At 37.2% G+C, this 23,540-nt stretch overlaps 8 protein-coding genes across 9 annotated transcripts; 5 read left to right on the top strand and 3 right to left on the bottom strand.

The window, feature by feature from the left end:
- The first annotated feature begins 617 nt into the window (after positions 1-617).
- Positions 618-2,595, top strand: Gbeta5 (guanine nucleotide-binding protein subunit beta-5). The gene is made up of 3 exons (XM_011315363.1): positions 618-1,049; positions 1,122-1,735; positions 1,805-2,595. The coding sequence occupies exons 1-3, from the start codon at positions 944-946 to the stop codon at positions 2,132-2,134; spliced, it is 1,050 nt and encodes a 349-aa protein (XP_011313665.1). The 5' UTR covers positions 618-943; the 3' UTR covers positions 2,135-2,595.
- A 180-nt stretch (positions 2,596-2,775) lies between these two features.
- Positions 2,776-5,638, top strand: Usp14 (ubiquitin specific protease 14). The gene is made up of 6 exons (XM_011315361.1): positions 2,776-2,968; positions 3,064-3,242; positions 3,309-3,782; positions 3,856-4,116; positions 4,211-4,508; positions 4,584-5,638. Exons 1-6 carry the CDS (start codon positions 2,953-2,955, stop codon positions 4,853-4,855), a joined length of 1,500 nt encoding a protein of 499 aa, XP_011313663.1. The 5' UTR covers positions 2,776-2,952; the 3' UTR covers positions 4,856-5,638.
- On the top strand, positions 5,555-13,059 carry Src42A (Tyrosine-protein kinase Src42A). The gene is made up of 6 exons (XM_011315362.1): positions 5,555-5,637; positions 7,706-8,047; positions 8,337-8,458; positions 8,560-8,723; positions 10,290-10,617; positions 10,858-13,059. Exons 1-6 carry the CDS (start codon positions 5,576-5,578, stop codon positions 11,400-11,402), a joined length of 1,563 nt encoding a protein of 520 aa, XP_011313664.1. The 5' UTR covers positions 5,555-5,575; the 3' UTR covers positions 11,403-13,059.
- A 170-nt stretch (positions 13,060-13,229) lies between these two features.
- On the top strand, positions 13,230-16,222 carry Rab23 (RAS oncogene family member Rab23). The gene is made up of 5 exons (XM_011315359.1): positions 13,230-13,645; positions 14,565-14,686; positions 14,774-15,016; positions 15,082-15,275; positions 15,786-16,222. Exons 1-5 carry the CDS (start codon positions 13,613-13,615, stop codon positions 15,905-15,907), a joined length of 714 nt encoding a protein of 237 aa, XP_011313661.1. The 5' UTR covers positions 13,230-13,612; the 3' UTR covers positions 15,908-16,222.
- Positions 16,223-16,563: 341 nt separating this feature from the next.
- Positions 16,564-18,000, bottom strand: LOC105273113 (BAG family molecular chaperone regulator 2). The gene is made up of 3 exons (XM_011315358.1): positions 17,638-18,000; positions 17,402-17,514; positions 16,564-17,330 (listed from the first exon to the last, which is right to left on the bottom strand). The coding sequence occupies exons 1-3, from the start codon at positions 17,858-17,860 to the stop codon at positions 17,097-17,099; spliced, it is 570 nt and encodes a 189-aa protein (XP_011313660.1). The 5' UTR covers positions 17,861-18,000; the 3' UTR covers positions 16,564-17,096.
- Positions 18,001-18,213: 213 nt separating this feature from the next.
- On the bottom strand, positions 18,214-19,893 carry Yod1 (Yod1 deubiquitinase). The gene is made up of 3 exons (XM_011315357.1): positions 19,228-19,893; positions 18,841-19,157; positions 18,214-18,761 (listed from the first exon to the last, which is right to left on the bottom strand). The coding sequence occupies exons 1-3, from the start codon at positions 19,613-19,615 to the stop codon at positions 18,546-18,548; spliced, it is 921 nt and encodes a 306-aa protein (XP_011313659.1). The 5' UTR covers positions 19,616-19,893; the 3' UTR covers positions 18,214-18,545.
- A 155-nt stretch (positions 19,894-20,048) lies between these two features.
- LOC105273109 (uncharacterized) lies at positions 20,049-21,578 on the bottom strand. The gene is made up of 2 exons (XM_011315354.1): positions 20,592-21,578; positions 20,049-20,333 (listed from the first exon to the last, which is right to left on the bottom strand). Exons 1-2 carry the CDS (start codon positions 20,871-20,873, stop codon positions 20,145-20,147), a joined length of 471 nt encoding a protein of 156 aa, XP_011313656.1. The 5' UTR covers positions 20,874-21,578; the 3' UTR covers positions 20,049-20,144.
- On the top strand, positions 21,215-23,534 carry LOC105273110 (uncharacterized). Of its 2 annotated transcripts, none has more exons than XM_011315356.1 (3): positions 21,215-21,301; positions 22,602-22,783; positions 23,170-23,534. In XM_011315356.1, the coding sequence occupies exons 2-3, from the start codon at positions 22,657-22,659 to the stop codon at positions 23,508-23,510; spliced, it is 468 nt and encodes a 155-aa protein (XP_011313658.1). In that variant the 5' UTR covers positions 21,215-21,301; positions 22,602-22,656; the 3' UTR covers positions 23,511-23,534. The 2 variants fall into 2 exon arrangements, with proteins under 2 accessions (XP_011313658.1, XP_011313657.1); XM_011315355.1 differs by lacking the exon at positions 21,215-21,301 and adding an exon at positions 21,613-22,534.
- The last annotated feature ends 6 nt before the right edge of the window (positions 23,535-23,540 follow it).

The raw sequence follows: 23,540 nt of genomic DNA, 5'->3' as shown, positions 1-23,540 counted from the left end.
TGAAGATTGAAAAATTTGCAGCATTATGAGCTCCTTCGTGCACATTAGACATAGTGACATTACACTATTCAATGATGCAATCACGAGTCCTCTAATGTATTTGTTTTCTTCCATACTTAGGTTTATAAGTATTTTCAAAATTATATGTTTAATATTATATGTTATTTTTGATCTCATAATTGGCTTTCAACTGTCATGATTATATATGCACTCTTCAGCCTTTTGTCAACTCGTAATAAACAGGGACAATCATCTCTGTTAATAGGCGAGATATATTTGATTTTTGCTAATTCTTGTGATTTCCCAACATTATTTTATTTTGTTTCTCATACAGTCTTCAATTAAGACGCTGTAAAATGTTTTATCAGGATACATAATAATATTTGTTATTATTAGTTTGTACATAGACGAAGGCTTCATAATAAACGACCTATTGAAAGTATATGTATGTGTATAATTTTTGAAGAGCTTTTTGTGGATAAAATAAATGATGGATGTGAAATTAGAGTGGCTGATGATGGGTGGTGGATTTGTTTGATTAAATTGAGGGACAGGAAGTGTCTCGTTATCGATAGGGCGTGGGTTAGTGTGAGTGAATAGTCAGCTGGAAGCAGTTGACAGACGCGCGTCGACGCTGAGACGCTGCGCGTCGCGACGTTAAAAGACGAGATTTTCTCCATTTACTCCGATTATTTTTTCAATTGGACAGAAAATTTTAATATTTCAATTGATTATCACACGTGAAGGAGGATGTGGAAGGATTCATAGGGCAAAATCTAAAAAAGCAAGCTCAACATATCGTGTTGCTGTGGATAAAATGCCAGTTATCGATGTGTATTGATTATCATTGTTATGCACGAAAAGGAAGAGGTCATTCTGTCACAGTTAAACTAGTGGATAATTATTTTGGAATTGGTGGAAAATTGATTAAAAAAATAGAGTTATGGATTCGACAACTGAAGGTGAACATATTGAGAAGCTGGAGAAGGAAGCAGAGAGTCTGAAAATTCGTCTTGAGGATGAGAGGAAGAAATTGAATGACGTTACACGTAAGATGATTTTTTATGGATATAAAATAGAGTAATTTGTAGAGAATGATACTAGAAAGATTGTGATTTCAGTTTGCGAAGTGGCAGACAGACTGCAAGCCATAAATTGTATAAATGTGAAGCCACGAAGAGTTTTGAAGGGACACCAGGCAAAAGTTTTGTGCTCAGACTGGTCACCAGACAAGCGTCACATAGTGTCGTCGTCTCAGGACGGTAAAATGATAATTTGGGATGCATTTACAACGAATAAAGAGCACGCTGTTACAATGCCAACGACTTGGGTGATGGCGTGTGCATATGCACCGACTGGAGCTCTCGTGGCATGCGGTGGTCTTGACAACAAAGTCACTGTCTATCCACTGAGCCTCGAGGATGATGTCACAACAAGGAAAAAGACTGTTGGCACACACACATCTTATATGTCTTGTTGTGCATTTCCCAACAGTGATCAACAAATTTTAACTGGCAGTGGAGACAGTACTTGTGCTCTCTGGGATGTAGAGAGTGGACAATTGCTACAGAATTTTCACGGTCACTCCGGTGACGTTATGTCAATTGACTTGGCACCCAGTGAAACGGGTAACACATTTGTCTCTGGAAGTTGCGATAAAATGATTCTTATTTGGGATATGAGGAGTGGTCAGTGTGTACAGAGTTTTGAGGGACACGACTCTGATGTTAATTCTGTGAGTAATTGATCCATAAGTCGATAAATTTCATTGTTATGCATTTATTTCTCCTGGTATTGCTTTCAGGTGAGATTCCATCCGAGTGGTGATGCTGTTGCAACAGGATCAGACGATGCAACATGTCGTCTATTTGATCTACGTGCTGACAAGGAGGTGGCAGTCTATGCCAAAGAGAGTATTATATTCGGAGCAAATTCGGTTGATCTCAGTGTGAGTGGGCGTTTGTTATTCGCTGGATATAATGACTACACTGTAAACATCTGGGATACATTGAAATGCCAGCGTGTTGCTCTTTTATACGGCCACGAAAATCGAGTCTCATGTTTACGTGTATCACCCGATGGCACTGCCCTGTCCACTGGTAGTTGGGACACTACACTTCGTGTTTGGGCTTAATATACTCTAATTGATCCTCAACTTGCCAAATTATTCACGAATTTAATTTATGCTACTGGACTTCTTCATTCCACTTTATTTATTTATTTATCAACTTATATTCAGTCGTATTTTAATGAAAAAAGTACCAACGTGCATTTAACTAACATTAAAACAGGATAGCCATAAAATGTTATTGTAAATCAGAGGTAAAGTTTAGAGTAATGATTAAAAATCAATGTATCTATGTACCAAAGAATTATTCACTTGAATTATCAGATAGAGTGTATTGACAGTATTTCATCTGTTACGTTGCTATCATCGATAATGAAATGTTTATTGTACTAGGCTGGTCCTAAGTTGCACATTTTCCAGAGAATTGATGAGCCATGTATCTGTATAATTTGTTATTAGAAAACTAGCCATTGCATTATTCGTCAGTTGAATCTTATATAAAAAGACTAATAACTAATAAAATTTAAGAATGTGTAATATAACATTGGCAAAATATTATTTTATGCAATTTCCCTTATCCCAGTGAAATCATAAATAATCCGAGTCAGTGAGATTTTTTTAAATTTTCACCTACAACCACGTGACATTTTTCTTAATTCTCTCGAGTTCCGCTGTGGGGCATTCACGTGTCTAAATTATGTATTTGTCAAGTGCTGTGCATGTGTAACATGACTTAGTGAATTTATACGATTCAAACTGTTTAGAGTAAAGCTAGAAGCAAAAAAAAAATAGCACTAATTGATTAGGATTAGACAAGCCGGTGAAATATCGCCTGCAACAATTGGTGAAGTATTGTTTGATTTAATTAGAGTACCGAAAGAAAAATGCCTCAATACACAGGTAATTACTGAGCTCTGCACTTGCAGGCAATTTTAACCTTAAATGTTACTGTTTTTTAATCCACTGGACGTTAAAAAAAATTCATCTGCATTCAGTTAAGGTGAAATGGGGAAAAGAAATATTTCCAAATGTCGAGGTAAATACGGAGGAAGAGCCAATGTTGTTCAAAGCTCAATTATTTGCACTAACCGGGGTACAACCAGAGAGGCAGAAAGTTATGCTGAAGGGAATGACTCTGAAGGATGATGATTGGGGAAATATAAAGTTGAAAGATGTAAGAATTTATTGGTAAATATTTATCGAGGATTATGTGAAAATATGGAATGTTATATTGCCACAGGGTGTGACGGTATTGATGATGGGTTCAAAGCAAGAAGATATGCCGGTTGAACCAATGGAGAAGCCCATATTTGTTGAAGATATGAATGAAGCTGAGATAGCAACAGCACTGGAGTTGCCAGCGGGTTTAACCAATCTTGGCAATACTTGTTATTTAAATGCCACTGTACAGTGTCTAAAAACAGTTCCACCACTTCGGGATGCATTAAAAAATTTTCCCGGTGGATTGGCGACTGTTGGAGGCAGTTCTGTGCCATCTTTGGTGCCAGCCCAGAGTATAACAGCCTCTCTTAGAGATCTCTACGAGGCAATGGACAAGGGGGCATCCCTTCGACCGATTGTTCTCGTTCAAATGATGCATTTGGCATTTCCAAGGTTCGCTGAAAAATCAGATCATGGAGGATTCCAGCAGCAGGATGCCAATGAGTGTTGGTCTGAACTTGTCAGAATGCTCCAACAAAAATTGCCCGCTGAAGTAACCATTTTTTTTACTTCAATCCTCTTTATTGTAGCTGAGGCAACATTAATTTTCCTTATTTTTCTTTCAGTCCAATTCAAATGCTGGAGATAATGCTTCTAAACCAAGATCCATCATTGAGCAATACTTTGGTGGAACGTTTGATACAGAATTAAAATGCGTTGAGACTGAGGATGAAGAACCGACCAAGGGAAAAGAGGATTTTTTGCAATTGAGTTGTTTCATCTCCACGGATGTTAAATACATGCACTCGGGCTTGAGAAATAAATTACAGGAACAGATTACAAAAATGTCATCAACACTGGGAAGAGACGCTATCTATACGAAAACTGTAAATCTATTATTATATTCTCTTTGCCATGTTAATTATTTTCCGTTTGTCAGGTGGACGATACGATATAAATAATATTCACGAATGATTTCAGTCGAAAATTAGTAGATTGCCGGCATACCTGACAATTCAATTCGTCCGTTTTTATTATAAAGAAAAGGGAGCAATAAATGCCAAGATATTGAAGGACGTTAAATTCCCAATGGAATTCGATGCATATGATCTTTGCACTCCACAACTTCAAGCTAAATTACTGCCAATGCGTGAGAAATTCAAGGCACTTGAGGATAAAAAAGTGGAGGAGGCACAGAGCTTGAGAGAGAAAAAGGGAAAAGGGAAGAATGAACCGGAGGAGGATAACGTGAGAAAGGAGCCTTTCTCCTTTGCAGATGGTATTTCATTGTAATAAATTTAAAAAAAAAACAGATGGGGATTTAATGAAATGATGGAATTTTTTGTGTAAATAGATTTGGGCTCGAATAACAGTGGTTACTACTCACTCCAAGCAGTACTTACACACAAAGGCCGTTCAAGTAGCAGTGGTCATTACGTTGCATGGGTACGTCAAAAAGGTAACACGTGGATAAAATGTGACGACGAGGCTGTCAGTGTCGTAACCGACGAAGAGATATTAAAACTCAGTGGAGGTGGTGATTGGCATTGCGCTTATGTGCTTCTTTATGGACCGAAAATTCTTCAAGTGCCAATTGAATCGGAGGAAGCCAGCAATACCCAATAACTCAAAAGGCAATCGATAATATACCGTTGACAAATTAATATTCATACCGAGCCACTGGAAAAGAAAATGGCAAATCGGTTTCTGCATGCCGATCACTCATCCAACGTTACTATTCTCACTCGTTTGAATAATATCATTTGATCGAGAGAGGAATGAGTTATTTTCTTTTGCATTTCGGTGGCTGTGTCAGTATGGTAACCATATGATCAATTGATTAATCATTGACAATTTATCATTACTCTTTTTTTTTCAACGATTCGATTTTATTAATCGATGTGTTCTTTTGTAATATTAATGAAATATAACAAACAGCATTTTCTTTTCTTTACTTTTTCCATTCCCACGCATTTTTCGTGTATTATCTTTCGCATTTATTCCTGGCAATTGTCCCTTTCCCCTTGTCCCATTGCCCGCTCTTCAAATGGCCATTTGTCTGATTACGTAAAACAACAAGTGAACAATTAGGCCAAAAGTTGCACAGTTTACCGTAAATCTCGTTTTAATATGTAACTAAAAATTAACAACCGAACAAAAAATCTTCGATGCCCACACGATTACACTCAACGTGGGTAATCTTTCATGTAATCTAAAACGTAATCAGTTAGTGGATGGACGTCCGCGAGACAACACAACTCTCATCAGTCGTCCGTAGTTGAATACCACTAAAACAACTATTCCAGTACTGATTAATTTTCAACCGTCTCCGCATGTTTTGCGATAATGAACGCCAAATTCTTCAGACCCAAGTCAATACGTAATTTCTTCGTACGTCTACTGAGAAGGTAAAAATACAATACCACCACAATTACACTCATTATTTCCAGTGTTGTAGATAAGAGGCGATGATTGCTTGTCGTATATAAACCGAAACGACAAACTTGCGTGATGCATCGACTATAATAGTGCCTGTCGGTTAATAACGACTCAAGCAGAACGAAAAAAGGAAAACAATAAATAGAGCAGTGTAATTCCGAATGCTCTACATCACATTTTTCATGTTAACTGTATTTTTCAGTTGTCAATGCAAGTAGCAGACTTGATTGATTTGTTTTGAAAGAATAGACAGGCTAAAATTAAATTTCCAACTTGGAAAAATCGTGAGGGTCCTTTGCGAGGAAAAATCAAAGTGGACGGCCTCTGAGATCTTTCTCCAAGGGAAGCTGCGTGTTGTTAAAAGGCAAACTATGATTTTTTTTTATATATCCCCACACCGAGAAAACCTGAAACGGATGAAAAAAAGTCGAGAAAAACCTTGGAGGATTCGCGTGCGTCACGAAGAGTTGCAAATTTTTTTCAGTGAGAGAGCGTTGAGAAAGAATCTTTACAATAATAATAAAAGATAGACAAAGAGGAATAATAGGAACGACTGAAGCATTCGGAGTAACAATTAGAAGAGATTCGAAGGAAAGGGGTTAAAGGAGAGAAATGAAATAAATGAATCTAAAAGGTCTAAAAGTAAAAGGAAGAAAAAAAAAAGGAGGGAGAGAATGGGGGATTCGGGTGAGTTCGGATTGTTGGGATGGTGGTCGAACAAGTGCGAACGCCGGGCTTTCAGTTGAATTCCTATCCCCAGACCCGAGAGCCAGTACTCCCCAGCCATTTTCCTCCTCTCGTCCCTCCAGGTCCCTCTTGTCACACCAGTCCACCAGAACCCACCAGAACCCACCAGATCCCACCAGCCAGTTGGCCACATTCACTATGGACTATGGCTCTTTTCACCTCACACTTTTACCCATATCGTTCATTAAATTGAAGTACTCATCAATCCAATCAAATCAGTAGTGATACCGACGAGCAACCACCAGTTATTCAACAATTGTGCTGTGCTCCAAAATAAATGAACATGTGAATATTCCACATAATTGTGTTAAACGAGAACTTAGTCAAGTGGGTTTGAACGGTTTGGACGGTTTGGACGGTTTGGACTTTCCCTATCTTGTGGCAAACACAAATACAAATGCAAACACACACACATGTGAATGCAACGTACACAGCTGTACACAGCAGCCCCATCTCCTCGCTATCCCTTCATTGAGTTGACAGTTGGCTTCGTAACAGAGACTCTTGGTTACTATACAGCGCGTGTGATTTGGGCGTGTTTCTTTCTCTCTTCTCATCTCGTCTCCTTTGTCGTGTGATGGTGTGTCTGTAAGGTCTGCAACCGACAGTCACGTCCATTGATTCCAAGATTCCTTTTTCCAGACGGCGCATGTGAGCTACTCATTTTATCCCACATCAATCCTATTCCATTACGATATTTCCCATGGATTTGAGATAACCCAAGTATCGTGACACAGTTATCAATAGTTCTCATTGCTGAGGTGAAAATGTGAAAATTGTAAAGGAAAATGGTGATTCATGATGTGTTTTGCATTTGTGGTTGTATGGGCAAGTCTTCCTGATGATTTTTCGAGTTTGTTGGAGGAAGACCAATGAAAAAGCCAGCAAGTGCTAGACTCTCGATAGGATGGCTATCTGATTTTAATCTCAATGTGTACATTTACCCATGGATTCAATATTAATGGGGATACATGAAGCGCGTCGGATGCGTGAAGAAAGCGACATAATCAGATCACCCACGTACATTTGTTCGAGAAACGCCCAGCTGTGAATAACAATAATTTTCCAGCTCATAATTATTAGGTGTCTTCATTAAATTCCATTGTTGGGCCATAAAGATAAAGGGGCAAACAAAATAACGAAAGACTGCTGAATCCTCCGAGTTCAGGATCCATAAAAAATCTCAACGAACTGATTTCATGAGTTTTCCACTAGTCGCCAGTGAAATATCATAGCCTGGACAATATTAATAAATAGATAAAATAAAATAAAAATGGGTAACTGTTTTAGCAATCCGACAGATCCCGAAACAGAGAAGCCTGATAGAATTGGTAATCCAAGTATTGAGGCTGTTGCTTCTCAGGCGAGTCCAGTACCGACACCACCACCTGATCCTATCAGGCCTGTGCCACAGATACCAGATACTGATGTACCAACGGCCAAAGTATTCATAGCACTTTACGATTACGATGCCAGAACTGACGAGGACTTGAGTTTTCGTAAGGGTGAGCATCTGGAGATACTCAATGACACACAGGGTGACTGGTGGTTAGCCAAGAGCAAGAGAACCAGACAAGAGGGATATATTCCCAGTAATTATGTCGCCAAGTTAAAATCCATCGAGGCTGAACCGTAAGTTGTCCTATTATTTTTTAAATAATTCAACACCCACTGAATTATTCACTGCCTATTGATCATATTGGAATATTTTCACTTGATAAATCCACACCGACTCGCTCCATTCAGTTTCAATTCATGATTTATTTATTGCATTAGCTTTATATGTCAGTAGTATAGCGAGGTAATTATGGTATGGTTGGCTGATGGTCTGCAAGAGGGGCACTGCTAAAACTTTCCCTCGGTATTAATATTGAATTTGAAGACCGCGAATATTCCATGTTTGGTTACTGTTTCTTTGCAGATGGTACTTTAGGAAGATCAAACGCATTGAAGCTGAGAAGAAATTGTTGCTGCCTGAAAATGATCACGGAGCTTTCTTGATTCGTGATTCAGAGAGCAGACACAATGATTATTCCTTATCCGGTATGGATTAAAAATTTTCTCTGTTGCATTTCCATTGCGATATTAATTGTTAACAATTATTCATAGCAATTGATCGATCATGCGTTTAAACTGAATTGCAGTTCGCGATGGCGATACGGTTAAACATTATCGTATACGCCAGTTGGACGAGGGTGGATTCTTCATCGCCAGGAGAACAACATTCAGAAATCTCCAGGATCTTGTTGAACACTACAGTAAAGACGCCGATGGTTTATGCGTCAATCTCTGCAAACCCTGTGTCCAGGTAATACCAGAATTTTCATTCATTCACTGTGTATTAATTAGAATGTGTGCATTGTCGAGGGATTCACACAACAAACAAATTCGCTGATTCAATCGTTCTAATTTTATAACACGTGAAAGTTTTATTTCGTGCGTGGTCGATATGAAATGTAAGTAAACTACATACTGTGAAATTCCCATTGCGAGGATTTCAAAGTGGAGCATTTGGAGACAATATAACAGGCAGATTCTCATAGTCATGGATTTACAATAGATTGAGTGATTGTTTCCAATTTTTTATGACCAAACTAATTGCAGATCCTTGACTATCAGGGCAATAAATAATTACATATTCATTGCATCAGAAATTTATACTTGGAGGTTCGATCTCTGATTAGACTGTATTTCTTTCTGTTATTGCTTGCCCTACTTCCCGCTGGACTTTCTTGGTAAATTGAATGTCCGAATTATGAAATATTTTCATAAACAAATAACATCTTGTTTCAATTTGATCTCCTTAATTAATTGTATTATTCTCAATCCTTATTTTATTTTATTGATCTCTGTCTTCATCTATTCATCTCAATGTCCACAATAATTCACAACGAAACACCATCACAGCACAAGCCTGTTCTATATGGCATTATGTTTTAAAACAATTGAGAATAGTTTTAGAAGCATTAAACCAAACGAATGGGCACAAGATCAAGGGAATGTGTATGTCACGTTATCCACGTTTCAGCAATTTAGTCGTCTTGTGTTGCCACCGACCGATCAGCGGTTGGAAGCACACGATGGAATGTCAACGGGACGTATCTGATTACAATTTATTTTCCCCTCGTGTTAATGCAACCTCTCTATCAAATTCCAAATGAAGGCTGCTTTAAATTTAGAGATAACAAAAAAAAAGAACAATCCAATCAATCCTAATCAATGATTGGGACTCACTAAATAAATCAGAGAAGAACCAAAGAAAACTATTAAAACTCACAGGATCCATCCAACTAATATATTTTCTGATAAATTTTAAATACTCATCAAACCGATGGAAATCTGTACGCCATTTATGAGATATATTTTTCATAAGGAGCTGTTGAACCGACTGATGCACTTGGTGTTTTATTAATTTATTTCTACGCAGTACTTCCTTCATTTTAATATAAAGGAGAAAAATAAAAATGGTGCTATGTTTGTAAAGATAATGCCAAAAAACATTTGGAATATCTAATTTTATAAACATTACTGGAATGGTTTGGAATGACGGAGGGGTGATGTGAGGGTCTAAGAGCAATACAAATTCTGGAAATAATGAAGAGGTTCATTAATTCATCATTATCACCTACTCACACGCATTTGTTTTGTGATTTGCATTGTGCTATAAACAATCTTCTTCTCTATGACTGATTCATCTTATTGGTTACATTTACTCTATTAAGGAGCTTTGTAAATGTAGTTTGTCGACAATAAGGTGAGGAACAGTAAATAAAAAATTAAATGGACAAAGGATTGTGAGTGGTGGGCGCAATGTTGAAGACAACTCGTTGCACAATAAGGGATTGACTGGCGCGTATTTTGTTTGTGTTGACAGGTGGAGAAACCCGTGACCGAAGGGCTAAGTCACAGAACGCGAGATCAGTGGGAGATTGATCGATCGTCATTGAAATTTGTGAGAAAACTTGGACAGGGCCAGTTTGGTGAGGTTTGGGAGGGCCTGTGGAATAACACAACGCCAGTTGCCATTAAGACACTTAAACCAGGTACAATGGATCCCAAAGATTTTCTCGCTGAGGCACAGATCATGAAGAAACTCCGACATAGCAAGCTCATACAACTGTACGCTGTTTGCACAATGGAGGAGCCCATCTATATCATCACCGAGTTGATGAGGAATGGCAGTCTACTGGAATTCCTCCAAGGTATGCTCTACCCTCAATTATAATTTTCTGAATTGCTCGTTTATTCGATGAATTCCACAAGCATTAAATTCCGTATGAATAATTATTTTTCCTCATGTGATAAAGAATGAAGAAAAAATTCAACGCGTTTGACTCATCACGAGTACCGCGATAAAATAGTACGTCTGGGGAAGTGGCGCGAGAGATAAGAATAAGTCCCGATGGGTCGAGATAATATTTAAATAATTTGGATATTTGCAGGAAAAGGCAGAGGTCTGAAGCTCCAACAATTGATCGATATGTCAGCGCAAATAGCTGCCGGAATGGCATACCTAGAATCACAAAATTACATCCACCGAGACTTGGCGGCCCGTAATGTTCTAGTTGCCGATGGTAATGTCGTGAAAATTGCTGATTTCGGTCTTGCTAGGTTGATTAAGGAGGACGAGTATGAAGCAAGAATAGGCGCTCGATTTCCCATTAAATGGACAGCCCCCGAGGCTGCTAATTACAGCAAATTCAGTATTAAATCGGACGTATGGTCGTTCGGTATACTCCTGACTGAACTTGTCACGTATGGACGTATTCCCTATCCTGGCATGACAAATGCTGAAGTATTGCACCAAGTGGAGCACGGCTACAGAATGCCATGTCCACCAGGTTGTCCAACAGCTCTCTACGACATAATGCTCGAGTGTTGGAACAAGGATCCAATGAAGAGGCCCACATTTGAGACACTCCAGTGGAAGCTCGAGGATTTCTTCACAATGGAGAGCTCTGAATACAAAGAAGCCTCTGCCTACTGAGTCTTAACCATCACTACACCACTATCCTAATGAAATTTGACATTTTATCCGCTACCAGGGCATTTGAAATATTTTTCATTGCATTGGTTTTTAAATCATTCTGGCTGCCATAGACCAAGCGATAAAAAATCACTTGCACTTGGATATTATCGAGAATTGAACACTCAATGTGTTTTATATTTAAAACCTCGAGAGATAGCGAATCGCCTCTTGAAACGGCTTTATCTGAGATCAACACGGATGCGTATGTTACTCGCCGGAAGCGCTTCAACCATTGGTGATTGTTTGGCATTTGAATAGTGATATCATCGCTTCCAAGTATGAAAACAAACTCACAACTATTCAATATAAATCACCATTTTTTACCAATTGTTTTTTTTTTCTCTGGTCTTGTTTTGTTTTTGGTTCTTGTGGATCGTGTGAGTGAGATTTTTTTTTCATTCAATTTTTTATTTCAATAGACATTTTACTCGTTTTTCATGGATTTTTTAATCGGTCCGTCCAACCGGCAAGACAACTCACGACCGTCAATAGCAGACAAATTATAGTACTCTTGCCTCGGTTTATTCAATCAATTTTTACATTCAATCTCCTATTTGCTCACACGATCCGTTTGTCAATGAACGTCAATAGAATTCCAGAGCAATGTAATTTTTAAGGTGATTATGAAAAAAACAAGAAAATTAATTATTGTTCAGTGTTGAATAGAAATTAAGATATGACGAGTAGTTTATCTACCATAAGTTTAAAGATTCATCGACTTTGAAGTGGAAAGAGGCGAGACAATTTTTCTTAACGAATTCCGGATAATTTCCTTGGATTTGGTGGAGCTCATGTTTTTGTACAGATATCATTTTTGACGACACACAAAGGAAGTGAAAGAACAAATGGAAATATGACGAAAAGGACGTGGAGTCTTAACACCTCGATAATAACGACAATTTCAAGCATAAGATACCATTGATACATAAATAATTATGTATGCATATGTGTGTATACATATAGTATACATACGTATAGTATTATACATAGTAGGAAGAGTAATGATAATATTTTATATTAATTGTAAGATTACCGAAGAACAAGAAGAAAAATAAAAATCGAGAGGATGAATGTGAAGGGTCGTACAATGAGACAGTCTTCGACTGATTAACGAACATGTTTAACAGAAAATTAAATCCAGGATGGACGAATAACGAAGAACTATATTCCTTTAAATTCAAGAACGGGCACTTGCACGATTCAAGTGATATTTGTTATAAAAACATGTATTCTAGCGCACCGTGTGAAAATTAAAATGAAGTGGCTTGTGAGTTGCGTTAAATCGATCGCTTAAATCACACTTTCAACGCAATTTGTCGATTAACAGATTAATAATTAATTTTTCTACTCAACAATATCGAGAATTTCATGTTAGTCTGATATTCCCGTTCTTGACGTCATCACGATATAAATGAAAAAAAACGATAGAGAAAGCATGAAAAATGTTTTCTAAAATGTAGGAACGTCCAACAAACATCGACGAGCGTACATTATAAATAATTATTTTAAAGTTTCCGTCGAGTTTATACTTCCTTTGTCAGTTGGCCTCCTTTTCTACTATTTTACTATTATTAAATATCATTGCATTAATAATAAAAACAAGAATGAACATATACGTAGAAATGAGAGTTTTGTTTTTGAATGTGCCGCATTTAATTGTGTGAATCAGGGTGGATATCCATTGTCGAAATTCCCTAGTGCCAGAATAATCTAGTGACTCGATAAAACGCAGGTGTGAGCAATCTTGTTCTTGTTCTTCAACAGCGGGGAGAGGGGGAATCGCCAGGTAGTTTTTGATGACAGGTGTTCTCAGACGGTTTCACGAGTTTCACCGATCATCGGTCTTCCTACCAGTTCTCAGTTCGCTCTCGACATTCCCCCTCAATCACACGTGGACCCAAAAATCCTATCACTTCCCTAATCTATTCTTCTATCAATTGACAAAATTTTATCGACATTTAAAAATAATTTAGAGCTTCCGAAGCTCAAACAATGGCCAAAGATTTTACGACAAGAATCCGGTGAAAAACCGACGCTTTTCACTCGCTCCCTCGACGCGAATATTTCAAGTTTATTTTCATTTTTAGTTCCTCCATGTCTGTGTGTTTTGAAGTTCCCGGGGTGGGAAGAGTGTAATTAGATATTATGATAAGAGCGGAGAAATCAGAATGCGGGAGGAAGAGCTCGAGATATCACTCAAGGTAATATTTAAGTAATTTATTTAACAGCTCGCCCTCGGCTCCAATGCAAATGCGCTTTTTATTGTAATTACGATTGTATTTTTAATTTTTTTTTAATTGACGTATCAAGTGTCCTCTACCTACGAAAAAGCTATATCCGTTGTGAGAATACGAATAATAAAAAAAGCTGAAGTAATTTTCTCGTTCTTGCGCTGGAATGCTAAATAGCATTTATTCGCGGAGTTGGCGAGTTTAATCTCATTGGCGATGTTTTGAATTTATTACCAACATTAATGGAAAATAACGCGAGGTAAATTTGGATTGAATATACGGGATTGAGAATACGCCGAGGTGCGACTAGCTTTCCAGTTTTCTTTGCATTTAACGGTACTGGCCTCTTGTATACTCGGTCCACCAATTCCCACAGGTTCCACACATAAACCTTGATATATCAGTAATACGAGGAGCTAATTACTGCCTTGAAATTCCACGAGGTGCTGATTAAAAAAAAAAATGAACAAACTTTCATAAAATTCAATTCAAATACCGGCGATGATTTTTGACCGTGGCTTTTTTTTTTCTTTCTTTTCGTGCGGTTGGGCTAATTGAGAATGGAAGAAAAGGTGGAAATAACGGCGGCTGTTGAATATATATTTTGAAGATGCACATGGCATGCCACGCACTTTACTCAACCTGTGAATACAACTTGTATATAGACCGGTTTTTTATATGATGCCCAATCGAACCGGTGTAAGTCCCTTTCCCCAACTTATTCGGCAATCAGCGCGTTAGCATATGTGAATTTTGCTGGTGTGTTGACTGCACCGTTATCATGAATATATTTAATTGCATGGGAGAATTGAGGAATGCCACACGGAAAATCCGGATGATGGAGGGCCCGAAGAGAATAACAGATAGATTGGGTTTTATTGCATTTCAGGTGGTGATAGTGGGAAATGGGGCAGTAGGGAAGTCGTCGATGATCCAAAGATTTTGCAAGGGCACCTATACGAGAGATTACAAGAAGACTATTGGTGTTGATTTTTTAGAGAGACAGATAGAGTGAGTGATTTCCACTGTTTCATTAAGATTTTGGGGAAGACACTTCGAAGAATTGATTGGGTTGATTGGTATTGATTGGTATCGTAGGGTGGATGGAGAAGATGTTCGATTAATGCTGTGGGATACTGCTGGACAGGAGGAATTTGACGCTATCACAGCGGCTTATTATCGAGGTGCACACGCTTGTGTACTCGCATATTCAGCAACCGATAGAGATTCGTTTGATGCTATACCATCTTGGAAACTCAAGGTTGAGAATGAATGCGGTGAAGTACCAACGGTCTTGGTGCAAAATAAAATTGATCTGGTTGATCAGTGTCAGATTGATCCGTAAGTTTTCATTATTTTTTTATCATTCAATCGTCAAAAAATGATAGTCAATGATTTATGAATAGAGAAGAGGCAGATAGACTTGGTCGAGCTCTCGGCTGTAAACTCCTACGAACTTCTGTTAAGGAAGACGTGGGTGTTTTAAGTGTCTTCAGGCACTTAGCTTCGAGGTGTCTCCTCGATATGCGCAGATGTGAAGATGATTTTCAAGATGACCTAAGACTGTACTCATCCGGGCCTAGATCACTCTCCGTCATTAGTACGTACAACAAATTATTTTTTTAAAAAATATTTTCCATTTGTAAAAAATGGTACCTGATAAAATAAGACAGGGGTATGACGCGTCGAGAGTGCATAAATAATTCATCGAGTGAGAAGACATTCTCGGTCAATACAATTTGTCCACGACTGCTTTGAGAAAAGTAGAGAGTAACTAGAGTAAAATTGGAGTGAAATTTCTCCGTAGTCGACATAAATGGGAGTGACATTCCAAAGGTTGACTTGGTTGGTAGAATGATGAGTGTTTGTCCCACGACCGCCTTTGAAATCGTCAATACCCTCATTCTGGCAAAAAAATATTTCCCAACATGAATGTCTTCTTCCCTCAATATTATTATTATTCTCCATCTAAGGACGCTACCATGAAAATCGATAAGCCTTGATTTATTTTAAAAATGTGTCATTCTATCGGCGATCTTATTTTTTCCCCTCGTCAAGACTCTTGTCAGACTCTTATCGAGGGTTGATTAATAATTTATTTGTGTTACAGGTGCTTTTAGCCCGAATGAATGTACCCGCACTAGCGGAAACGGAACAATTGTTCTTCGTCCTACTGGTAAACGGCACCACAAGAAGAAAAATTTCGTCAAGAGCGCGTGCCGACTCTTGTAATGAATACTCAAAAAAAAAAATGTATTCTCTCCTACAACCTTAGTATTAAGCAAATGAACTGCCGCTGGGAATCAAAAGTAAGGATACTCCCCGCCTATTGTCCTCCACGTATTGCTTCAAGGACAAGCAAAAAAAAGAGGCATTTTTGTCTAGAGTATTATACATTGTACCTTCTTGTTTTGTACATATGTATATGTATTTCACTCTTAATTACTCCCTCTTGAGAATTGGGTTTCACTCTCTGAGTGATGTAATTTATAAAAAGGTTAATGTGAGATATAAAATTAAATAAAGTATATTATAAGTTATAATAAATATGGTAGTCTCATTTAAGGACATCACAAGTTGCTTGGAAGTTTTACGACGTTCAAGTCCCCAGTGGAGACTCTATTTTTCTCATAAAACTTGAGTGACAATTTTAATCTTAACCGTGTAAGTATTCTATGTATGTGTAGTGTCCTTCACCTTTCACAAGGACTTGGATAGAGGGAGTCAACGCCCCTCGTTGCTCACTCCACAACCTTCTCCTATATTTCAACGTTAAACTCACACGTATGCAGCATACGCATCACTTCTGCCTCTAAAATACACCCGTCTATTCGAACACGCGATCCCAACGAAAATTTTTTATCCTAACTAATAAATTACTCCACCAATTAGTATTCAATAGTTTGTTCTTTTATTCTGATTTATCACAAAAAAAATGGAATAACAATTGGATTTCAAATAGTTTACTTCCAGTTAAAGAAGAAAATAAGGAATGGGATTCAGCCGATAAAGGTCCCTCAAACTTAAACAATGCAGGATATTATGCTTGACCAATAGTTTCTACGATTAGCTTCAAATGGAAATGGATTCTCCTCTTCTATAGCGGTGTAATTGAAAATATGAGAACAATCCGATTCCACCGTTAAATAAAAACGATGAGACACATCTAAATAGCCCTCGAGGTAAAACTATTGAATATGGATTACAATAGTTTGTCGTAATCTAGAAATAGATTACTAAGAATAGATTAGTTGAAACTCTGGTGCACCTACATTCTGGGCATTTAATATCTTTCGATTATTTGTGAGATATTGAAATGATCGTAACGATTTGATTCATCTGCAGTATTCAAACTATCGAATGCATTGCATGTATTTTGTATGCGCCAGGCACAATCATCGATAGAGGTGATCATTGATTCTCATTCCATTTCAATAGTGTTCATCTTGTCGATGTAATCGAGGAGACCTTGAAGGCGCTTTTTAACGCGCTTTTGGTCGTCCAGGGTGCAGCCAAGGATAACTGATTCAAAGATCTTGTCCGAGTGGCCAATGGATTGAGAAGAGCAGGCATTCATGAATGCAGCGCAACGTTGACGAGTCGATGTTAAATCAGTTTTGAGACTTATCACCAAGCTGTCGATCAGTCCATTAACCTGATAAAAATTAACAAGATGTCAATGAAAAATTGTATTAAACGATTTTCAACAATAAACCATTGGCGTACTTGATGAAGTGCGTCTTGTTGAATAGGATCACGTTGTACTTTCACCATTACTTCAACAGTTAGACATCTGGAGCTGAGACGCTCAGCATAACGTAAAACATCATCTTTATCAGCTGTAAACAAAATTGGAAGAAAAAATCATAGAATCTTATAAATTCCAAATTGTGTGAAATATTGTCGACGGATTGTGCTGTGTTCTAGACTGATCTTACTGACTGTTGGATTACTCAACTTACGTTCTTGAAGGCATCCCAGGACTTCATTATTTTTTAGAGTATCGAGTGTTGTCAGCATGGTATCTTTTTCTTCTTCAAGTTTTAAAGCATCACGTCTCAATTGCTCCACTCTGAGTTCAATTTGATCGAGTATGCTGACTAACCTGTCTTTAGGCTGTTTGTATTCGTGATCACTACTCTCCATTACCTGGGGCAATGGGCTCTCCGTATTCATGCTTAACATAAATTGAAGGATAGTACTTCAAATGAAAATAAAAACCGGCGCGATATTAACCGTACTGATGGTATTGCTGTCGATATTCAAAGTGGAAGAAATGCGGTTTGACTGTTTTGTTCGTGAACAATCTAAAGAAATACTGAATGTATAGTTGGTGGTGGCAGCACAAGCTGTGCACTCTATATGGCCTTCGTTCGATTTTTTGAATGGTTCTGATTTAATTGATTGATTGATTATAGAAAATAAGTTCAACCACAAAAAAATCCAAGAAAAAATCATACTTTATTTTCATCTTTTGGCTTCCATGATTTCAAAAATATTCTATCAATTATGTTGTTCACTATAAAATAGAGCTCCAATAATAACTCAATAGATTTATTTTAATAAAATGTTGTAATGGTGACATGCAGCATCGAAACTCATTCGATATTGAGATTACGATTATGACTATTTATTCAACAAATAATTGTCCCATGATGCTATTATGTCAATAATTGGATAATTATTGGAGGAGAGAATCCAGTCTTGATTTCCCTAAATATGGTATATTGCTAATTAATGAAGATTTGATTGCAAAATTGGTACACTGTAGGGTTTAAAGTAATGGACATTTGTGTCTATTCTATTTTGAACATTAGTGAGTCTACTCAGCGATGAAATTATCATGTCAATAATCTATTGGTTGAGGATGCTACGCAATTTCTCCGAAATTCATGTGGCCAGTCTCCTTGGCATGTTGGCTGGCAGCTGTCTGTCCACTCAGATGAATATTGCAAACGAGACATTTGACAGTGAAATTTTGTACGTCCGTATACTGCCGACTAGATTTAGCTTCTTTCGCTAATTGTCCAGCTTCTACGAGTACCCTCTCATCATCAGTTGGAAAAATTGTCTGAATACTGCCACCCTGTAACGTTCCATTAATTAAACAAACGTAAAAATAAATTAATCCTAAGTGATTTGTGAAATTTCGTGGAGTAACGCACGTCGTTCGGTTCCAGATAAAGTGGATCATAATGAATTCCATCGAAAATGAGAAATACTCTTTGACCATAATGTTGATCCTCTCCGAATCTATTGATAATACCATTAACACTATTGACAACAGCTATTTCCAAGCCGAAGAATTTTGATAGAATGGAGAGTTCTATGGCACCACCCCATGAGTCAGCTTTGAGGATCCATTCGCAATAGACTGAGTTGGGTTTTCCAAGGATTGCTTCGGAGTATTCATCAGGATCAGATGCTACAGAAGTGGCTATTATTTCTCGCATATAATCGGAGCATGTTGGATCGACTCTACCTAAAAAAATCAAATGATTTAAATTCAATGGTTTGTTGTGGTGAAAATCCAACAGTTAATAAGTAATTACCATTGAGTACATATCCAACACTGGTAAAAAGGCACGAATTGTCGGCAGGAACAATTTTCTTCATGAGCATACCAGGTGTGTCGGAGAATCGCTCGGTATTAATGACATGGGGTCTTGACTCTTTTTCGTCATTCGACAGATTCATTGATTTTTCTTCAACAATTAGAGTATCGCCAGACACAATACCAGTATCACTCAGTGTTGAATTTAAAGAGCTTAGGTTTAGTACTTTTGGTGGAAATCCACTGAGTACATGGAGTGCATTAACATCAAACCCCGTGACGTCAGATAATTTTCGTTTCAATTCCGATACTGTTTTGCTCGATGATAATCCATTGACGACTTTCTGGCCTGTTTTAGTTTTAACACGGAGGACAAAATCAGCCATTATAAGAAAACCGATGGAACGATATTCACAGTAATCACAGATGCTCCAATAAAATCACAATCAGCCTCTCCACTTATCGTTTACAATCAGCTACTCATCGAGCGCCGAATTCTTCGTAATTTTCGTAATGTTACGGACATATCAGTAATTATTTTATTTCATAAATAGAAATTCATTGTAAATATTTAACTAGAAATTTTTTAGTCGAGTCGATAGAAATTGTACTATGGTACTGGCCTTATAGAAATAGCTAGAGCCGAGGGTTAGTCATTGATATGATTGGTAATAAGAATCAGAGAAATCATCAGTGCTGCAGTCTTATAGTCGCGGAACTACTTCATCAGAATTTTAAACGTCGGTAACAGCTACAATAACAATAGCGCGAGCATTTCAATTTTTTTCATTTATATTTATTTCAATAAATATCTTATTATTTCCTTTTATCAGTAATCTCATATTTGATACAGTTAAATTTTTCGTTAGAAGAGCGTTATCATAGCTTTGTACAAAATTGATTTACTATCACAATTTATCGTACATGATCGTTTTCTGTGAAAGTTAACAGAAAAACTATGCAACCAGATATTATACCCCACGTTGCTGGACTAATATTTTTCATTGCAGCAACAACAGAAGCTAGTGTTGTAGTCGGGAAAAAACATTTGCTCGAACACTTTTGAGGTGATAGTAATTGCATTTTCCCCCTGCCAGGATTCATCTGGAAAACAACAGGAAAATAGATACATGAAATAACGTCTTGATGGTTTTTTCCGTTTTTTTTTTATCAAATGAATTAACATAATAATTGCTCTGGGGTCAAGGAGTCTATGGATTTTGATACTCAATTCTTTCATAAACATTTATGAAGAGAGGCCCAACAAAGAGATGATTCGATTTTTTCTAAAAGGATAGGATTATTAGGAATTGTATTAGTGAAGGTGATATCATGCGTAGTGTGATAAGGAATACTTCCTACCTGGTACGTGGGGTGATTGATAATAGGTATGTTCAAGTCGTTGGAATTTTTTCCCTCTTGAGAATTGTCATTGGCTTCAATATTTACGTAACTCGTATTCACATTGTCCACAAATTTTATCCAATCATTGGATATCGAGGGTGCGAAAAAATCCTTATCAATATTATCACCATTAACATTAATTGGTCGTAGAAAAACGTGCAGTAATATTCCATGTATGACATAAATTGCCATCAGATACAAAAAGCTGCGGTCAATCCGGCTACCGACATAATTACTCATCTCTATCCGTATTTTATTCTGTTATCTCCACCCGATAATTGGTTAACGCCCACAGTATTATTTGCAGTGAATTAAATTATACGTAATGAGTTTTATCGAACACTGTTTAAGCCGGTTCATGTATTAATGTGCCAGTATCACTTATCACTTTTTTAAAACGATCAGTTTTTAAATCTCGTCCAATAAGAGTTGTAAGCGTAATCGTTTAAATAATTAAAGATACTAAGAGAGTAATATTCCTCGTTTACAGTATTGTAATACATTCAGGATGATGAGAAGAACAGAAGAGACTTCCAATTCCATTGTCTAATCAATTCGTACAGTCTTGTATTAATCAGCTTGTGCAGGTTTGAAGTAACATTTGCCGGTAATATTACCCGGTCAACGTGTTTTTCTCTTCTTCACCGATGATTACCACTGATAACGAAGTAGGTCCAATCTCGGTGATATTTTTAGTGATATTACTACGTGATAATCGAACGATTATTTCTCATCAACTGGCAGTTGAATTTGATTGTAATTGAGTGTTGGTGATATATATTTTTTTTCGGCGAATTTGCATAGTCGAGTGAATTTATGAAATTTAAACTATTCGGCTGAATCTACAGGTGAGCTTACAGCGATATACACGTGTCGATGTAATGTCAGCATTTGATGGGCTCGACTGCACTGCCGATCAGTTCTGTGTCCGATGTATCACTGACTTTTCCTATTAGATACATGATAAAGCTACGTTTTGTATTTTCCCTCTCCCTGCCTGAGATGTTTAGATAAAATGTCGCGATGTTTGTCACGTCTCAATACCTGTTCGTTATCACTGAGTGAAATTTTTCGTATCGGCTCGGGACTCATAATCTGCCAATGAGTAGTTCCATTTTTTTTACAACTCAGCTATGACATATTTCAAATCATTTGTGATTCATAAGTGTCGTTGGATAATTCTTTGAAGAAAAAAGAGTTAAATCGATGACATACGCTATCACAGTTGAGATTTTGTCGTTATCTCGTCAAGGGTATAGTTTGAGGCCAAAGTCTTTTTTTTTGAAGTACTTGAGTCATCATATCTTGGAGAATATCCGATGGCAGGTATTCAACTCGTGGTGTATCATTTGCGAAAAATGTTTATATGCAGGAAAATATGGGTGTATAAATCAATCCGCAATTCTGCATTACTTAAAGTGTCAAGTGACGTGCGATGAATGGAGAAGTTCAAGGGAATCGTCGTGGGTTTTTCCTAGTGAAGGCTTATGGTGATATCGCACCAATCACCTGTTGTCTAGCATATGTTCCAATTAGCAATGAGAGCATGCTCGTGTGAATCCAGTGCAACGATGACAAACTGCCTGATAAGACTTAGAATTTCGTCATGTTTGTCGAATCATTTACCAGTTGTAATTTTTTTAACCGGGTGGCATCTTCATCCGGTTTACCTAATCCTTCTTTTCATTTCATGTGTGACAAAATGATAATTGATTCGGCACTCACTTCATATCTTATCGTATTAATATTGCATCAAAACCGAAAATGATTATTTTTTCCTCGAAACTATCCGGTTATGGGGAAAAATCTCCAGATAAAATTGTGTCAGCTATCGTATCGTTTCCGTCGACAATATTAAGAAAGAGCTGTTAATACCCTTGAGTTTGTCTGTGTTTATTCATGTAAGATTTTTTGGTTATTATTTGATTGTCTCTGAATATCATTTTTCAAATGCTGTTTCTATGACAGGGCATCAACATCAAATTGGAAGAATGACCTTCAACAAAATCATGTTGACGATAAAATGATATCAGATGAGAGTAATTCTCTAGTGGAAGCTATTTCTATTCTCGAAAATAAAATGGAAATCCTGAGCATGAAGCGAAGATTGGGAAACGCTTCGTTAGGCAACCTTGAGAGAATAAGTCGAGGTAATTAACTGTACGGAAAGAATCATAGTGTGATTCCGCGGATTACGAAGATATGTATGTAAATAGAATAAATATTCAGCTGAATGTATTCTTGGAATTATTGATAAATTAATTGCGTGAATATTGTCCTTTTCGCGGCTTATTGATTTGTCTGGCGATGTGTAAATAAAATTCATTTGAGAATACCGACGAATTAAATAATTTGGGAATTCTGAGAAGTCTTGCATCATCGTTGTGAATCATTTCCTTAACGACATTCTTTAACGTTTCACCCAACCGAACGATTGGATATTACCATACGTCAGTTTTTTAAGAATTATATTATCGGAGTCATTATCTTCTTTATTTGGTAATTACTCTCGATAAAGTGATGAATTGATTTTCAGAATTCCATGAGCTCACGAGGAAATTCATGAAGTTAAAGGAAAGTGAAAAAACCGTTGAAAAAAATAATCATCAGAAGCGGAAAATAAAACTACTGAATAAATTGACTCAAACGGATGACGATCCGGTTCGCAAACTATCCGATGCAAAAGTCATTATTGCCAACTGTATGTTACGACTTCTCGAAATCAATCATTTAATCGATGGCAATGATTTTGAATCTGCTGTCATACGAAAGCTGTTGACAGATCAATGTTTCGACAATTCTCAAGATATTTTTAATATTCAAAGTCTATCAGTTGGTCCTGTGAGTGAAGTTTCGTCAACCTATTTTCTCAAATAACGAGTTCAACATAACTATTATATTTTAGGT

Source organism: Fopius arisanus, unplaced genomic scaffold (assembly GCF_000806365.1).
Source record: "Fopius arisanus strain USDA-PBARC FA_bdor unplaced genomic scaffold, ASM80636v1 scaffold00004, whole genome shotgun sequence".
Taxonomy (NCBI): domain Eukaryota; kingdom Metazoa; phylum Arthropoda; class Insecta; order Hymenoptera; family Braconidae; genus Fopius; species Fopius arisanus.
This window is presented reverse-complemented; position numbering and strand designations above follow the sequence as displayed.

Coding starts and splice junctions, on each gene's coding strand:
- Gbeta5 (XM_011315363.1), top strand. CDS start 944: ATGGATTCGACAACTGAAGGTGAACATATTGAGAAGCTGGAGAAGGAA. Junction 1,050..1,121: donor GAAATTGAATGACGTTACAC/GTAAGATGATTT, acceptor TTGTGATTTCAG/TTTGCGAAGTGGCAGACAGA. Junction 1,736..1,804: donor ACGACTCTGATGTTAATTCT/GTGAGTAATTGA, acceptor TATTGCTTTCAG/GTGAGATTCCATCCGAGTGG.
- Usp14 (XM_011315361.1), top strand. Junction 3,243..3,308: donor GAAATATAAAGTTGAAAGAT/GTAAGAATTTAT, acceptor ATATTGCCACAG/GGTGTGACGGTATTGATGAT. Junction 4,509..4,583: donor GCCTTTCTCCTTTGCAGATG/GTATTTCATTGT, acceptor TTGTGTAAATAG/ATTTGGGCTCGAATAACAGT.
- Src42A (XM_011315362.1), top strand. CDS start 5,576: ATGAACGCCAAATTCTTCAGACCCAAGTCAATACGTAATTTCTTCGTA. Junction 8,459..8,559: donor CAATGATTATTCCTTATCCG/GTATGGATTAAA, acceptor ACTGAATTGCAG/TTCGCGATGGCGATACGGTT. Junction 8,724..10,289: donor TCTGCAAACCCTGTGTCCAG/GTAATACCAGAA, acceptor TTGTGTTGACAG/GTGGAGAAACCCGTGACCGA.
- Rab23 (XM_011315359.1), top strand. CDS start 13,613: ATGCGGGAGGAAGAGCTCGAGATATCACTCAAG. Junction 15,017..15,081: donor GATCAGTGTCAGATTGATCC/GTAAGTTTTCAT, acceptor ATTTATGAATAG/AGAAGAGGCAGATAGACTTG. Junction 15,276..15,785: donor TAGATCACTCTCCGTCATTA/GTACGTACAACA, acceptor TTTGTGTTACAG/GTGCTTTTAGCCCGAATGAA.
- LOC105273113 (XM_011315358.1), bottom strand. CDS start 17,860: ATGTTAAGCATGAATACGGAGAGCCCATTGCCCCAGGTAATGGAGAGT. Junction 17,515..17,637: donor CCTGGGATGCCTTCAAGAAC/GTAAGTTGAGTA, acceptor TTTTGTTTACAG/CTGATAAAGATGATGTTTTA. Junction 17,331..17,401: donor AACAAGACGCACTTCATCAA/GTACGCCAATGG, acceptor AATTTTTATCAG/GTTAATGGACTGATCGACAG.
- Yod1 (XM_011315357.1), bottom strand. CDS start 19,615: ATGGCTGATTTTGTCCTCCGTGTTAAAACTAAAACAGGCCAGAAAGTC. Junction 19,158..19,227: donor TGTTGGATATGTACTCAATG/GTAATTACTTAT, acceptor TGATTTTTTTAG/GTAGAGTCGATCCAACATGC. Junction 18,762..18,840: donor TTTATCTGGAACCGAACGAC/GTGCGTTACTCC, acceptor GGAACGTTACAG/GGTGGCAGTATTCAGACAAT.
- LOC105273109 (XM_011315354.1), bottom strand. CDS start 20,873: ATGAGTAATTATGTCGGTAGCCGGATTGACCGCAGCTTTTTGTATCTG. Junction 20,334..20,591: donor TCAATCACCCCACGTACCAG/GTAGGAAGTATT, acceptor GTTGTTTTCCAG/ATGAATCCTGGCAGGGGGAA.
- LOC105273110 (XM_011315355.1), top strand. Junction 22,784..23,169: donor CCTTGAGAGAATAAGTCGAG/GTAATTAACTGT, acceptor ATTGATTTTCAG/AATTCCATGAGCTCACGAGG.